The following is a 16623-nucleotide window of genomic DNA, read 5'->3' as shown; positions in this document are numbered from 1 at the left end:
ACTCTGTAGTCTAAAGCTACTCAAGAGGCTGAAGTGAGAAAATCACCTGAGTCCAGGAATTCAAGATCAATCTGAGTACACGAAAACAAAACTCAGCAGTTTGAATTCACAGGCTGTTCTAAACCACTAAGCCATATAATATCAATTTTACATCTTTAATCTTCTAACATCATTTCTACCATATATGTAACTTGTCAGTACAATGTTTCTATTATACAACCTGAACTCATTTTATAACATGACGAAATGCATTTTCTTTTCTTTTCTTTTTTTTTTTTTGGGGGGGGGTGTCCAGTCGTGGGGCCTGAACTCTGGGCCTGGGCGCTGTCCCTCAGCTCTTCAGCCCAAGGCTAGCGCTCTACCACTTGAGCCACAGCGCCACTTCCAGCTTTTTTCATTTTGCTTATGTGGTGCTGAGGAATTGAACCCAGGGCCTCAGGCAAGCAAGGCAAGCGCTCTACCACTGAGCCACCTTCCCAACCCAGAAATGCATTTTCTTAAGCCAAATGTGGTGATGCCCAAATGTAATCCCAGAATTCAAGAGGCTGAGGCAATGCTGGGCTTACACCTGTATTCCTAGCTACTCAGGAGGCTGAGTTCTGAGTACTACAGTCTGAAGCTAGCTGGGACAGACAGCAAAGTCCATGAGACTCTTATTTCCAATTCACTACCAAAAAGAGCCCAAAGGAGGGGTATGGCTCAAGTGGTAACCTTAAGTGAAAAAGCTAAGGAAGAACACCGAGGTCCTGAGTTCAAGTCCCAGTACATATACATGGGTACACATGCATATATACAAAACTGAGAAAAAGATTCCAAGTTTGAGGCCAGCCTGGGCTACATAGTGAATTTAAGGCCAGCCTGAGTATTATAGGAATACACTATCCCCCAAAAAACAAAAATAGCATTCAACTCATCAAAAACCCCTAAATGCCCAATCCTTTCTGCCTCTCTCCCTTCTTCCCCTCCCCTCTGTTCCCCCAATTCACAATCCAATCCTCTCATTCACCTCATTCGACAAATAAATGACCTTCTTGAGCCCATACACATCCTCATGGAAGACTGTTGACCTTCCTTTTTCACTGTTCCAGTCTTCAGATCCAGGATACGCCCTAAAGAAGGATGGGAAGAACAATCTGGAGTGCATTCTCATGAATAGGGAACAAAAGGAGAAATACTGGAGGCCAAGATAAGTGAGCATCCTACCAATGCCCTCCAACTTCCTTGCATATAGCAGAATAGGCCACGCCAGGAGATGATTTTTTGAAACAAACTATTTCTACTCTCATCTATGAATTTCACTGTAAATTCAAACACAACACTGAAAAAACCTTGTATAAAGGAAGCTATTGTAAAGAGGCAAGAATACATTCTTAGGTCTGATTCGTTTTGTTTTTGTTGTTTTGGGGTTTTGCTGGTACTAGGGCTTGAACTCCAGCGCCTCATACTCCACTCATCTGATTTTCCACTCACAACTGGTGGTCTACTACTTGAACCATAACCCTGATTTTTTGGCTAGTTACTTGGAGATGGAGTCTCAAGCTGGCTTTCAACCATTATCTTCTAGGTCTCAGTCTCCTAAAGTATCTAGTATTACAGTAGGGAGCCACCAGTTCCAAGCTCCTGATTGTTTTTACATAAAGACAAATACATAGTTAATACTACATTAATTTTATATGCTACAGAATATACATCTGTCTGAAATCAAAATTGTTTCTCTCTTTTATTTATAGAAAGCAAGGGTACCTTTTGAGGAAAAGGAAAAACTGTAAAAAATGAAATGCATACAAGCACAAAAAAAGTCAGGAATGTTCAGTCCATGAAACTCAATTTATCCCCAATGAACCACCAAAAAGACAGAAGTAGAACTATGTCTCAAGTAGTAGAGTGCCAACTTTATGCAAAAGCTAAGTGACAATGTCCTGACCCTGCATTCAAAAAAAAAAAAAAAAAGGAAAAAGAAAAAATATGTGAGCTGGACACCAGTGGCTCACGCCTATAATCCTAGCTACTCAGGAAGCAGATATCTGAGGATCACAGTTCAAAGCTGGTCCAGGCAGAAAAATCCGTGAGACTCTTATCTCCAATTAACCACTAGAAAACACGAAGTGGCACAATGGTTCAGGTGGCAGAGTTCTCCCCTTGAGCTGAAGAGCTGAGGGCAGTGCCCAGGCCCAGAGTTCAAACCCCACAAACGTGTGTGTGTGTGTGTGTGTGTGTTTTGCTGAGGGCAGTTCAAACCCCACAAACGTGTGTGTGTGTGTGTGTGTGTGTTTTGCTGAGGGCAGTGCCCAGGCCCAGAGTTCAAACCCCACAAACGTGTGTGTGTGTGTGTGTGTGTGTGTGTGTGTGTGTGTGTGTGTGTGTGTGTGTGTGTGTGTGTGTGTGTGTGTGTGTGTGTGTGTGTGTGTGTGTGTGTGTGTGTGTGTGTGTGTGTGTGTGTGTGTGTGTGTGTGTGTGTGTGTTTTGCTGCCCAAAACAAAGGATAAACTTGGATGGATTTAAGATGTTAATTCCTCTGACAGAAATAAAAGCCTCAGCACTTGAACACTGCTATGCTAAATCATAATTGTAGATCTCACAATGAATTTCAATTTAATGATTTTATTATAACATTAAGATAAACATAAGTTTTACATGAGCACAATCACTAATGAAACCTTTTTATAAGAATGAGCCATAGAGCCGGGCGCTGGTGGCTCACGCCTGTAATTCTAGCTACTCAGGAGACTGAGATCTGAGGATCGCGGTTCAAAGCCAGCCCGGGCAGGAGAGACCGTGAGACTCCTATCTCCAATAAACCACCAGAAAACCGGAAGTGGCGCTGTAGCTCAAGTGGTAGAGCGCTCGCCTTGAGCTGAAGAGCCGAGGGACAGCGCCCAGGCCCAGAGTTCAAGCCCCACGACCGACCAAAAAAAAAGAATGAGCCATAGAAGCCGGGCACCAGTGGCTCACGCCTGTAATCCTAGCTACTCAAGAGGCTGAGATCTGAGAATCACAGTTCAAAGCCAGCTGGGGCAGGAAAGTCTATGAGACTTTTAGCTCCAATCAACCACCAGAAAACTGGAAGTGATGCTTGGCTCAAGTGGTAGAGTGCTCACCTTGAGCTGAAGAGCTCAGGGACAGTGCCCAGAGTTCAAGTCCCATGACCGACAAAAAAAAGGAATGAGCCATAGAGTAGATAATCTGAAGGAGGAACAGAGTAAGTGGGAAATGGAACAACATATAACAAAGGGGCCCATCAGCTGCACTGGACATAGAAGAAAAATAACTAAGCAGCCCAAAGCTAGTGATGGGAAGGGAGGAATAAGAAGGAAAGAGGGAACAGCCTACACTAAGCAAAAGGAAAGAAATGTAATCATCACCTGATATGGAAGAAATAATTTGTATTGTCAAAGCTCATAGAATTCACAAAATTTATAGACTATGATAATGACAATTTGCCTTGTGAAGGTTAAAATGTGTTTGTGTCTTTAACTAAGTATCACTATTCCACAATACTGTGAAATATGTGAAATTTATGTAATCACTTAATCTCAATTAAAAAAAAAAAGTGAGAGAAGGGATGGGTTAGGAGCGATGGGTGACAATGTTGTCAGGACCTTGTACTCATATACTATTTTGTAGAATGGGAACTTCTTTGTACAACTATTTAAAGATATAATAATAAAAAATGTAAAAAAAAATGATAATTGATTATATGCTAAAGCTTTGACAGATCCAACAAACCAATTTAAGAATTTAAATCCTGGGCTGGGAAGGTAGCCTCGTGGTAAAGTGCTTGCCTAGCAGGCATGAAGCCCTGGGTTCGATTCCTCAGTACCACATACACAGAAAACGCTGGAAGTGATGTTGTGGCTCAAGTGATAGAGTGCTAGCCTTGAGCAAAAGAAGCTCAGGGATAGTGCCCAGGCCCTGAGTTCAAGCCCCACGACTGGCAAGAAAAAGAAAAAAAGAAAAAAGAAAAAAAAAGAATTTAAATCCTCTTATACATTAAAAAAAAAAAAAAAAAAGAACTTCCCATTTATTTGTCATCCACATAGCTCTCACCTGTCAGGGCATTTTCTGAAGTGGAAAGCTGCTCGCGGAGTTTATCTACATCATCTGGATGCACTTGATCATACAGTGTGCTGCCAAACCATTCAGATTGTGGCTGGTTCAAAACAGGAGTCACTGAATCAGAGACATACACTACCTGACCTGTCTCACATGAGACAATGAACAGAAAGCCATCTGCTGCCTCCAAGATCAGATGTTTCAGTTCCTGGTCAAGGAAAAGAAATGAAAGTTAATAATGAACTCTGAAAAATAATTATTTCTATTAAGCAAGATCTGCTTCAGGACATATATATTTCATTTTAAACAACTCCTGGCTCATATCTGATCAATCCACAGCCACCATTTTCTACCTTAAATATAATGATTTTCATTATGTCCACAATTTTTCTGTCACTATCCACCTCTTCCTCCAATCCATCTCAAGACTCAAAGGAGGAATAAAAAAGATTTCCCAAGCCGGGCGCTGGTGGCTCACGCCTGTAATCCTAGCTACTCAGGAGGCTGAGATCTGAGGATCTCGGTTCAAAGCCAGCCCGGGCAGGAGAGACCGTAAGACTCCTATCTCCAATAAACCACCAGAAAACCGGAAGTGGCACTGTGGCTCAAGTGGTAGAGCGCTCGCCTTGAGCTGAAGAGCTGAGGGACAGCGCCCAGGCCCAGAGTTCAAGCCCCACGACCGACAAAAAAAAAAAAAAGATTTCCCACCAACAATAACTGACTTCTTAAACTCATCCTCTTTTTAGGATCTTCTTGACAAATATCTTCATTCTCTCTCTCGCTCTCGCAAGTCCTAGATCTTGAACTCTGGGCCTGGATACTGGCCCTAAGCTCCTTTTGCTCAAGGCTAGCACTCTACCACTTGAGCCGCAGCACCACTTCTAGCTTTTTCCATAATTTATTGGAGATAAGAGTCTCATGGACTTTTTCCATAATTTATTGGAGATAAGAGTCTCATGGATTTTCCTGGACTTTCCTGCCTCAACTGGCTTAGAACCATGATCCTCAGATCTCAGCTCCTCAGATCCCTCGGTAGCTAGGATTACAGGCATGAGCCTCTGGCGCTTGACCTTATTTTCTCTCTTTACCTTCAAGCCAATAAACAAAATGTTTTTTCAGTCTTCCCTCAATTTATTCTGAGTATTCAGTGCTAATTGTATACTGAGAATAATGCTATAAATATAATGGGTCTGTTCTCTTGCTTTTCACTTATTTCTCAACTTCCACTACAGTAGATTACTTTTATATATGCTATCAGGGCTTAAATTCAAAGTCTCAAAATGTCCTTCTAGTTGCCAATTCAAGTCCCTTCTCCTAGATCTTTTTTTTTTTTTTTTTTGGGGGGGGGGGGTCGGTTGTAGGGCCTGAACTCCGGGCCTGGGCGCTGTCCTTCAGCTCTTCAGCTCAAGGCTAGCACTCTACCACTTGAGTCACAGCACCACTTCCGGCTTTTTCTGCTTATGTGTACTAAGGAATGGAACCCAGGGCCTCATGCATGCAAGGCAAGCACTCTACTATTTTTTTTTTAATTCAATCTGTACAGAATCTGATCTTGTCTATTCTATCCTTAAATTTTTATTTTCTTATTTTCTTTATTACTATTTTTTGCTTCAAACTCTGCTCCAAACTGCTTTTTCTTTGTTCATTTCTTTCATATAGACATTTCCTAGGTTCAATTCTTTATTCATACCATCCTTCTTCCCAGGAAGTGATACCTATGCCTCCCACCATAAAATGATAATGAAATCTACATTCCTAGACGACTCTCTCAGCAAATATGATTTCTAGGTATCTGTTAAACATTTCCATGTAAGTATTATACCAACAGCTGAGTAGCAACATTTCAAAACCACAATCATTATATCAATTTCAAAAAAAATACAATATTCTATGCACTTCCAGCGTTCCTTTTCTTGATTAACCACATCCTCCAAAGCTAGGAACCTTAAAATTTTCAACTACTCTCCCTCATACCACAGTGATAACTGTAATCAATTCTATTTCCCAATACCATGTGACTGTCTAAGTTATAATAAAACTAATGAAATGGTCTGTTTCTGCATTCTCTAATCCATCCTTAAAGTGAAACTAATCTTTTTTCTGGTTGTTTATTGCCTAAAAATTAATTATTTTGGGGGATCAACTGAGGGGCTTGAACTCATGGCCTGGGTGCGTCCTTGAGCTCTGTTGCTCAAAGCTCTACCACTTGAGCTACAGTACCACTTCCTAAAATTTATTCTAATTAAAATTTAGATTATTTTTTATCTTTTCTACCAGTAAATAGTTTACCTTCTTTATATGTCTCACAGCACAAAGCACCTGGCTTGCCCACAAAAGATGTATATAACTAGTTTGTTAAACCAACATTTACATATGTACTGAGAGAAAATTAACTATTATATTTAAGAATCTTTCCCAAAAGGCAGAGAAAAATTCCCAGAGAAAATTCAGTAATAACCAAGTTGTGTGGAAAGCAATGCCTTCTTATTATCTTAAAGCAAATAGCCCAAAACTCAAGAGATCAATTCTATGGAACTCTTCCAAGGACAAAGACTGAGCTAATCTCAAAGCAGGCCACACACCTGTGACCTAGGACTGTTTTAACTATGCATAACTTTCTCACATTCTGTCCTCAATTCTCTCTATCAAACCTGAGGCCAATATCTATACCTCTGAAAACAGCTGAAGATGTACTGAAATGCTGTCTTCCAATAGCTGTCATATGATAAATCTCCTTTTACTGCCCTTAAAAAAATAACCAATGGGGCTGGGAAGGTGGCTCAGTGGTAGAGCGCTTGCCTTGCATGCCTGAGACCCTGGGTTCGATTCCTCAGCACCACATAAGCAAAAAGAAAAAAGCTGGAAGTAGTGCTGTGGCTTAAGTGGTAGAGTGCTAGCCTTGAGCTGAAGAGCTGAGGGACAGCACCCAGGCCCAGAGTTCAGGCCCCACGACCGGTCCCAAAAAATAAATAATAAATAAAAAAAAAAAAAAAAAAAAACAAGCCAGGTACCAGTGGTTCACACCTGTAATCCTAGCTACTCAGGAGGCTGAGATCTGAGGATCGAGGTTCAAAGCCAGCCAGGGCAGGAAACTCCATGAGACTCTTATCTCCAATAAACCACTCAGAAAACCAAAAGTGGGACTGTGGCTCAAGTGGTAGAACACTCGCCCTGAGATGAAGAGCTGAGGGACAACATACAGGTCCAGAGTTCAAGCCCCATGACAGAGCTGCGGGGGAGGGGGGGGCAATGACAGCAGAAAATAGAGCTGGATGTGCTGCTGGGCATAAAATGCCTACGTACTAAGTACAAAGACCAGAATTTAAACTCCAGTATTACCAACAAAAATCCCTAGAAACAGATTTCTTCCATCCTTTGTAAAGCCAAGGAAGAAAAGTGATCCATGTACAGAGTTATCTACTCTCTTGGATGTCACTTGTTTTCTACCTTTACAGGCTACATTTATGAATTAAGTTGTAAAATCCTATTAATTTGCTAAATAGATTCCATAACTCTTTTCTTACTACCCAAAGCTTATTCAGCTAAGGACTAAAATTCATTTTTCCATGATCTGCATTTTCCCTGAGTAACTAAATTCTTATTAAAAAAATCAAATCAAAGAAATCAAAAGTTTCACTCGATTCACCCAGAATCTACTCTCTCACAGTTTTAAGTCTGATACCTGATCAGTGAGGAAAGATGGCTTGTAGGACCCATCAGTGGATGTATTTCCAGTTCCCCTCAAAGACTTCATGTGAGAAACTGCCATGCGCAAGATGGTTAACTTGTCTGGTTTTCGAGCCAAGGCACTACAAGTGGGTACCATGTCTGATAGTTCTGTGATGTAAGCTGTCATCTTATTCCGTCGCCGCCGTTCAATCTCACTGTGATTTTCCCTACATGGAAAGAGAAAGAAGATCCATCCAGGTGGTCACATAAGATCATTTGGTCTCAGGGACAGTGAAATGGTTACCAAGCGTGCTGCTGAAGAATGCAGTATTTAGTTTAATGATGCTTAAGTGTCGGAAGTTAAAAGTAAAGTTTGCCAATCTCATGCAGAGCAGGCATAGAATAGAAACTAACAAGGTAGAAAGACAAAGAGCAAGCAGACACCTCAATTCCCTCTCTCCCTGGCAACTTCACTTCCTATGTAAATTATATTACCTCAGAACAAAAAAGAAAGGTAGTTGTTTTTTTTTTGTCGGTCATGGGGCTTGAACTCTAGGCCTGTGCGCTGTCCCTCAGCTCTTCAGCTCAAGGCGAGCTCTCTACTACTTGAGCTACAGCGCCACTTCCGGTTTTCTGGTAGTTTATTAGAGATAGGAGTCTCACGGTCTCTCCTGCCCGGGCTGGCTTTGAACCGCGATCCTCAGATCTCAGCCTCCTGAGTAGCTAGGATTACAGGCGTGAGCCACCAGCGCCCGGCTGAAAGGTAGTATTTTTAAGTGTTGAGTTCATTTACTTAAGTTTCTTTGTTTGTTTTTGCTTTTTGTTGGTTGTGGGGCCTGAACTTTGGACCTAGACGCTGTCCCTTAGCTTTTCAGCTCAAGGCTAATGCGCTACCACTAGAGCCACAGCACCACTTCTGGCTTTTTCTGCTTAATGTGGTACTGAGGAATGGAACTCAGGGCTTCATGCATGAAAGGCAAGCACTCTACCACTGAGCCAACTTCCCAGCCAAATTCATTTAAGGAGAAAAAGAATCTTAGCTTGAATGACTCCATGTTTACCAATTAAGTTGTTTGAAGACCAGAAAATTAAATGACCAATTTTTGCCAATTCAAGTATGTTGCTCAATAGCTGATATAAGAAATTATAGGAGCTGGGTGCTGGTGGCTCACGTCTGTAATCCTAGCTACTCAGGAGGCTGAGATCTGAGGATCACAGTTCAAAGCCAGCGCAGGCAGGCAAGAAAGTCCGTGAGACTCTTACCTCCAATAAACCACCAGAAAGACAGAAGTGGCACTGTGGCTTATGTGGTAGAGCACTAGTCTTGAGCTAAAGAGCTGAGGGACAGTGCCCAGGCTCAGAGTTTAAGCCCCAAGCCAAAAAAAAAAAAAAGATAGGTTCCTGTGGGCTATAAATGTTGCTTTGGAAAGGGGGGGGAGGGAAAAAAAATGTTGCTTTGTTATAAATGTCTCTTAATGACACTGAAAACAGAAATGTAAGAGTCTTAAGTTTTATATATCTTCCAGGTGCTGGTGGCTTATACATGTAATCCTAGATCTCAGGAGGCTGAGATCTGAGGATCACAGTTCAAAGTCTGCCCAGGTAGAGCACTAGCCTTGAGCAAAAGTGCTCAGAGGCAGCGCTCAGGCCTTAAGTTCAAGCCCCAAGACTGGCAAAAAAAAAAATTATTTATCCTAATTCACAAAATCCTATCTGCTTTAACTAGGTGTGGTGCCAGTGCACTGAACTTCTTAAAAGAGACTGTAGCCAGGCACTGCCAGTGTCTCATTCCTATAATCCTAGCTGCTCAGGAGGATGAGATCTGAGGATCATGGTTCAAAGCCAGCTTGGGCAGGTAAGTCTGTGAGACTCTTATTTCCAATAAACCACCAGAAAATCAGAGGTGGCGCTGTGGCTCAAGTGGTAGCACTAGCCTTAAGCTGAAGAGCTGAGGGACAGTGCCCAGGCCCAGAGTTCAAGCCCCAGGACTGGAAAAATAAAAAAGAGAGACTGTAAAATGTATGGGTTGCCAGTCTAAAACAAAGAGAACTGGAGTTAAGGGTAGAATAGGGAGAAAGAGGGTGCTTTAAAGGCCTGGAGAGATACAATTTAGATCTTACCAGGTTCAGTAGCGTACTTCTCTAACAATAACTTGCTCAAAATTGAGACAGAAGGATACCATTTTTGAAGGGGTGGCGGGGAGAGGTGGGTTGGTCATGGGGTCTGGGCATCGGCCCTCAGCTCTTCAGCTCAAGGCTAGCACCCTACCACTTGAGCCACAGCACCACTTCCAGTTTTTTTCTGCTTTATGTTGTGCTGAAGAATCAAAACCACGGTCTCATACATGGGAGGCAAGCGCTCTACCACTGAGCCACCTTCCCAGCCCCCTACCACTTTTTTATTGTTGTTGTTTTTGTTTATTGTGGTCCCATGGCTTGAATTTAGGACATAGGTGCATTCCCTGACCTTTTTTGCTCAAGGCTAGCATTCTACCATTTGAGTTACAGCTCCACTTCTGGTTTTGGTGGTCAACTAGAGAAAGGTCACATGGACTTTCTTGCTGAAGCTGGCTTTGAAATGTGATCCTCAGGTCTCAGTCTCCTGAATTGATAGGTGTGAGCCACTCCTGCCTAGCTTTTTTTTTTTTGTCGGTCGTGGGGCGTGAACTCTGGCCCTTGGCGCTGTCCCTCAGCTCTTCAGCTGTAGGCTAGCACTCTAGTGCTCTACCACTTGAGCCTCAGCCCCATTTCCGGCTTTTTCTGCTTATGTGGTGCTGAGGAATCAAACCCAGGGCCTCATGCATACAAGGCAGGCACTCTACCACTGAGCCACCTTCCCAGCCCTCATGCCTAGCTTTATATTACAATTTTAAGTGGAATAATTCAGTTTTCAAACACCAATTCTGAAAAACCTAGGCTGCTCAGTATCCTCCATTAGGATTCCTCAAGGAGAGAAACAAACAACATGCTGCATTTCTGCTTCTACTTAAACACCTTTGCTTTATCACTTTGCTTCTATTACCACTTAATGATGCTTTCTGAACAAAAGTTGTTTAAGGAAAAAAACTCCTAATCTATAAGCTAATCTAAATTTACTTTTAGGGGCTGGGAAGGTGGCTCAGTGGTACAGCGCTTGCCTTGCATGCATGAGGCCCTGGGTTCGATTCCTCAGCACCACATAAGCAGAAAAAATAAATAAATAAATAAATTTACTTTTAATGAGTAATGATCAGATTGAGGCCAAGTAGTTAAGTGACTTTCCCCAAGGTTCCTCTCATGCAAAATGTAATGCTTTCTTCACAGCATCATGTAGAAAAGCCTTTCTTAAGTATAAAAGCAATAGCAGCAGCATAGGTTGAAATGCATCAAACTGAGTTTGTTGCTCAGCTTGATTGGAAATATGATAAATTAGAGAGGCAAATAATAAAAAATAGGTGTTTATACCAACAATATATTTCCTACTAAGGCATCATAAACCAGACAGATCAGAGGCAAATGTTTGGGGAGATGGAACTACTTCCATGTTATAGACAAAAGTCTCCAAAGAGATTCTTTTTTACTTTTTTTTTTTTGGTACTAGTCCTGGTACCTGAACTGGCCTGGGCTCTGTCCCTGGCTTTTTTTTTTCTCAAAGCTAGCATTCTACCAGCTTTTTTGGTGGTTAAATAAAAAGTCTTACAAACTTTCCTATCTAGGCAAGCTTCAATCCACAATCCTCAGATCTCAGCCTCCTGAGTGGCTAGTATTATAGGCACCTGGCTCCAAAGAAATTCTTGAGTCTTATTTTCAAATGGCAAAGTCTCATCATGGAGGTCCATATTTAGTTACTTTGCTGAAAACATGGAAAATTCTACTCAAATTTCATGTACTCATCTTCCTAGTATCTGGCAGATTTTTGACGGTGAAGTACAGAAACTTGTTTTTGGGGGGGGTTTTGGTGCCAGTCCAGTCCTGGGCTTGACCACAGTGTCTGGACATCATCCATCCCTGATCTTTTGTGCTCAAGTCTACCACTTGAGCTACAGCTCCACTTGGGGTTTTTTTCTGGTTAACTGGAGATAAGGATATCACTCACTCTCCTGCCCAAGCTGGCTTTAAACTGCAATTCTGAGCTCTCAGCCTCCTGAGTAGCTAGGATTACAGGCATGGCCCACATGTAACCAGCTGAAACCTGATCTTTTGATTAGCCTTGCCAAGACAGTTAAATATGTTCCTGGGAAATCACAAATGAGGACTAAATCACCAAAGCAACATTAATTCTATTGTGGCATAGTAGTCTATACTATGAATCTACACAGGAAAATAAAAATGAGTATTCTAGAGATGTATGGTGTAAATACTGAGGCCTAAATTCTGAGAACAATGGCAAATATAGATATATTTATATTAGTTTTCTAATAGAATATATTTTCCTGTTAAAGCACTAACACAGCTATATTATTTCTAAATCCTTTTGTTTCTGTGAAACTTGCTGAGAAAGAAAAAAAAGAAAGGTAAAATAGCAAATTCTTAAATTCCTAAGTAAAGTTCCCTCAACTCACCCACTTTCTGATGGGAGGAAGCCAAAGTTCCTGTTACACCCAAACTTCTAAAAACTCTTGTCCTCTCTTGCCATAGATAAGGAAGAATACAAAGAGAAAGGGGGAAAGATAGAGTAAGAAAAAGGATACAAAAGCAGCAGCATCTGCTTCATCATGCTAAGCAACACTGTTCTCCTACCTGGCAAGTCTCTCTTTATCCGCAGAGCTCTGTTCATCATCCGACCTAAAAACAGAATTAATGAACTAAGCTAAAATTTAAATAAAAAAGGAAGAAAATGGAAATAGAAAAAGAGGAGAAGGAAAAGGGAAGGGGAGAAGAGATAGGGGAGAAAAGAAAAAAATGAAATGCAGAGAGTAGCAAGAAAAATAGAAATATGGGTTGGGATCTTGCCTGTAATTTATAAAGCTATCTTTTCAGATAAAGAAAATTAATTTACAAGACAAAGGTCAAGATAAAAGCAAGGCCAATTATAAATTAATGGGATCTCAATACAAAGCATATACAGTTTGAACAAGAAACATCAAAGGAATTAAAAACTACCATTCTTAGATACTGCTCTCAATCTGGAAAGAAAATAATATGCACATGTACTATCGTATAATTAAAAAAATTTAAAGAGTAAAAGTAGTGTTAAATGATCATAATTATAATCCCCTTCTATACACACACACACACACACAAATTAACAGACCAGCTTTTAGTAGAGGAATTATAGTAAGTAAAACTAAGAGCTGCCAGGTACGAGTGGTTCACACCTGTAAACCTAGATACTCAAAAAGATTGTATGAGATATGAAGATGACGGTTTGAAGCCAGCCTGAGCAGGAAAGTCTATGAGACTCTTTTCTCCAAAACATGACTCAGAAAAAGCAAGAAGTAGTGGTCTGGCTCAAGTGGTAAGAATGTTAACCTTGAGCAAAAGAAGCTCAGGGACATCACACAGGCCCTGAGTTGAAGCCCCAGTACTGGCAAAAGAACCTAAGAGCTAAGTTTAAATGATTAATTTTGATTCCACAGTATAACCAAGGCACAGGTAAATCAACTCCTCCTCCTCCAGAGGAAGATAATCATCATTACATTTTTTTAAAGAAACTGAAATACTGTAAAGAGTGGATGTGTCAATTTAAAAACAATATGGTGGCCAGGCACCAGTGGCTCACACTTGTAATCCTAGCTACTCAGGAGGCTGAGATCTGAGGATCATGGTTCAAAGCCAGCCCGGGCAGGAAAGGCTGTGAGACTCTTCTCTCCCATAAACCACTCAGAAAACCAGAAGTGGCACTGTGGCTCAAGTGGTACAGTGCTAGCCTTGAGATGAAGAGCTGAGGGACAGCCCAGCCCAGAGTTCAAGCACCATGACTGACAAAAAAAAAAAGGTGTTAGAGAGTCAGTATATCAGTACTCAAATAAAATGTCTAAGTAAATATAACATATTACAGTCTGGAGAGTTTAATTATCAAAAATGACAATGACAAAAGTGGGCAAAGTGATCCACATCTTCAATACCAGACAATGACAAAAGTGGGCAAAATGATCCACACCTTCAATACCAGTACTTGGGAGACTAAGACAGAAGGATCATGAGTTTGAGGCTAGCTGTTGCAACATAGTGAGACCCTGTCTCAAAAAAACAAAACCAAACACACAAGCAATGATTTTAGCAATAAGTGGGAAATTTTCAACAAAATGACCCATAGGAAAAAAAAGACACCCAAACAGTAACAGTGAGAACCATGTAAAACTATGTATATGCTCTCATGAGAACAGAGAGGGATAGCTGAGTGATATTAAGTAGTGTAAAATTTCATGTTCCTTGGGTTATTACTTCTAGATAGTCTGCTAACAAACTACAAAAGTTTTTTAATTTGAGAAAATTCATACATTTTTAGCTTTTGATGGCCGTCTATTAAACTCTCAAAAGTATGTAAGGTGAACTATGTTACCAAGTCATAAAGGACTGAACTCCACTGTTTGAAAGAAAATTAAATATCTAAAATTCCTAAAAAAAATTTTTTGGTATTGACTTTTAAATTTTTGCTTTTATATCAACTTTATTCTCAAAGCAACAAGTGAGAGTTAACAAACCAACTGTTGTAGGAATCATATTTCTTATTCCATGTACCAAAATCTCGTATCAGCAATGAGTTCTAGGTTGCAAAAGAGGATTTATTGTTTGCACCTGTCTGTAAGGCTTTGTTACAAATTAAACAAAGACACACACACACACAAGTGCTCAAAAAAGTTCATTTTACTACAAGTCCACAATACCTTCTATACTCCAACATTTTTTTTTGTCGGTGGTGGGGCTTGAACTCTGGACCTGGGTACTATCCCTCAGCTCTTCAGCTCAAGGCCAAGTGCTCTACCACTTGAGCCACAGCGCAAATTCTGGTTTTTAGATGGTTAGTTGGAGATAAGAGTTTCACAGACTTTCCTGCCCAGGCCTGCTCTGAACCGCAATCCTTAGATCTCAGTCTGCTGAGTAGCTAGGATTACAGGAGTGAGCCACTATCACCTGGCTTACTCCAACATTTCTAAATAAGATGTACAATGTATAAATATGCACATTAAGCAGGACAAATGAAAACTAAAATAGCTCATGTCACATTTTCACGGTGTTTCGGAATTTCAGTCAAGATACAGTGGACCCGTACCACCCATTCTAATTGATACTGGTCCTGGGGCCAAACTCAGGGCCTGAATTCTATCCCTCAGCTTTTTTGTTCAAGGATAGGAATACTACCACTTGAGCTACAGCTCTACTTCCAGGTTTCTGGTGGGTAACTGGAGATAAGAGTCTCACAGAATTTCCTGCAAAGACTAGCTTTGAATCATAGATCTCAACCTCCTGAGTAGCTAGGTTTATAGGAACTGGCACCCTGGCTAATGCCTTAACTTTTTAATACAGTTTGAAAAACTATCTCCCAAATTTCTATGGTCAACTCATTTTAGAGATTGTTCACATCTTAAGACTATAATTACCTACCTTAAGTTGTTTTAACAAATAATTTTGATAGACCTCTTTTATTTTTTTTTTGGCCTGGCCTAGGGCTTAAACTCAGGGCTTGGGCACTGTCCCTGAGCTCCTTTTGCTCAAGGCTAACACTACCACTTGAGCCACAGTGCCACTTCCAGTTTTTTCTGTTTATGGGGTACTGAGGAATCAAATCCAGGGCTTCATGCATGCTAGGTAAGCACTCTACCAATAAGCCACATTCCTAGCCCTGACAAACTTCTTTTATTCCTCCTTTTGTTTTAGATCCACCACTCTAGCCCATACACTCGATTTCACAGCTCTCTTACTATTTCAACGGCTTTTTTCTACCTCCCTGACTAAAGGCCTCTCCGTCATCAATCCTATAAACTGACATCATGGAAATATCAGTATCAAACATTTAATATCTATAACATACTCTAATTCAAAACCTGTGGTGGCATCTTACTGTTTCAGTATTTAAAGCTACTCTACTCAGTTTTTCTTGGTTTTGTAGATAAATGGTTCTCAAGGGGCTGGGAAGATGGCTCAGTGGTAGAGCGCTTGCCTTGCATGCATGAGGCCCTGGGTTCGATTCCTCAGTACCACATAAGCAAAAAGAAAAAAGCCGGAAGTGGCGCTGTGGCTCAAGTGGTAGAGCGCTAGCCTTGAGCTGAAGAGCTGAGGGACAGTGCCCAGGCCCAGAGTTCAGGCCCCACAACCGGACCCAAAAAATAATCATCATCATCAATGGTTCTCAAAATGCCAAGCACCAGCAATGAATAAAGTATTACAGTACACTGGGCTGTAACAATGTCTCATGCCCCCATACTCCAAGGTTGACATAGGTGTCAACCCATAAATGACCACAAAAATAAATAAAAATAAGGTGTTAGAGAGTCAGTATATCAGTACTCAATCATATTTTAGATTGGTACATAAGTCTAAAATAAAATGTCTAAAGTAAGCCGGGCACCAGTGGCTCACGCCTATAATCCTAGCTACTCAGGAGGCTGAGATCCGAGGATCGAGGTTCAAAGCCAACCCCAGCAGGAAAGTCTATGAGACTCTTATCTCCAATAAACCACTAGAAAACCAGAAGTGGCGCTGTGGCTCAAGCGGCAGAGTGCTTGCCTTGAGCTGAAGAGCACAAGGACAGTGCCCAAGCCCAGAGTTCAAGCCCCATGACTCCAAAAAAAAAAAAAAAAAAATCAAGGTTGACACCTAGAGAACTGATGCTCAAAGTCAGCCAAAATGTATGAGATTCTATCTTCAACTAGCTAAAATGCCAACTGGAGGCCTGGTTCAAGTGATAGAATGCCAGCCATAAGTGAAAAAGACAGGAGAGAATTCAAAGCCCAAGTGCCAATATCAGCATAAAAATTTA

General features: G+C 41.1%; 1 protein-coding gene and 1 non-coding gene across 6 annotated transcripts in view; both read right to left on the bottom strand.

The window, feature by feature from the left end:
• Window positions 1-16623, bottom strand: part of Arnt (aryl hydrocarbon receptor nuclear translocator) — a 66508-nt gene that overhangs the window by 21779 nt on the left and 28106 nt on the right. For 3 of the 5 annotated variants that reach the window (XM_042682370.1, XM_042682371.1, XM_042682375.1), the window contains 4 exons: window positions 12441-12485; window positions 7736-7949; window positions 4048-4261; window positions 1007-1109 (listed from right to left, as the gene is read on the bottom strand). In XM_042682370.1, coding sequence (XP_042538304.1) covers window positions 1007-1109; window positions 4048-4261; window positions 7736-7949; window positions 12441-12485 — 576 coding nt within the window. The remainder of the gene's footprint in view (window positions 1-1006; window positions 1110-4047; window positions 4262-7735; window positions 7950-12440; window positions 12486-16623) is intronic. The other 2 variants (XM_042682372.1, XM_042682374.1) reach the window with 1 other exon arrangement.
• On the bottom strand, window positions 14364-14490 carry LOC122109789. The gene has a single exon (XR_006147756.1). It is a non-coding gene; the product is annotated as a small nucleolar RNA SNORA40 (small nucleolar RNA).

This window comes from Dipodomys spectabilis, unplaced genomic scaffold (assembly GCF_019054845.1).
Source record: "Dipodomys spectabilis isolate Male_0828 unplaced genomic scaffold, ASM1905484v1 ptg000069l, whole genome shotgun sequence".
Classification (NCBI taxonomy): domain Eukaryota; kingdom Metazoa; phylum Chordata; class Mammalia; order Rodentia; family Heteromyidae; genus Dipodomys; species Dipodomys spectabilis.
This window is presented reverse-complemented; position numbering and strand designations above follow the sequence as displayed.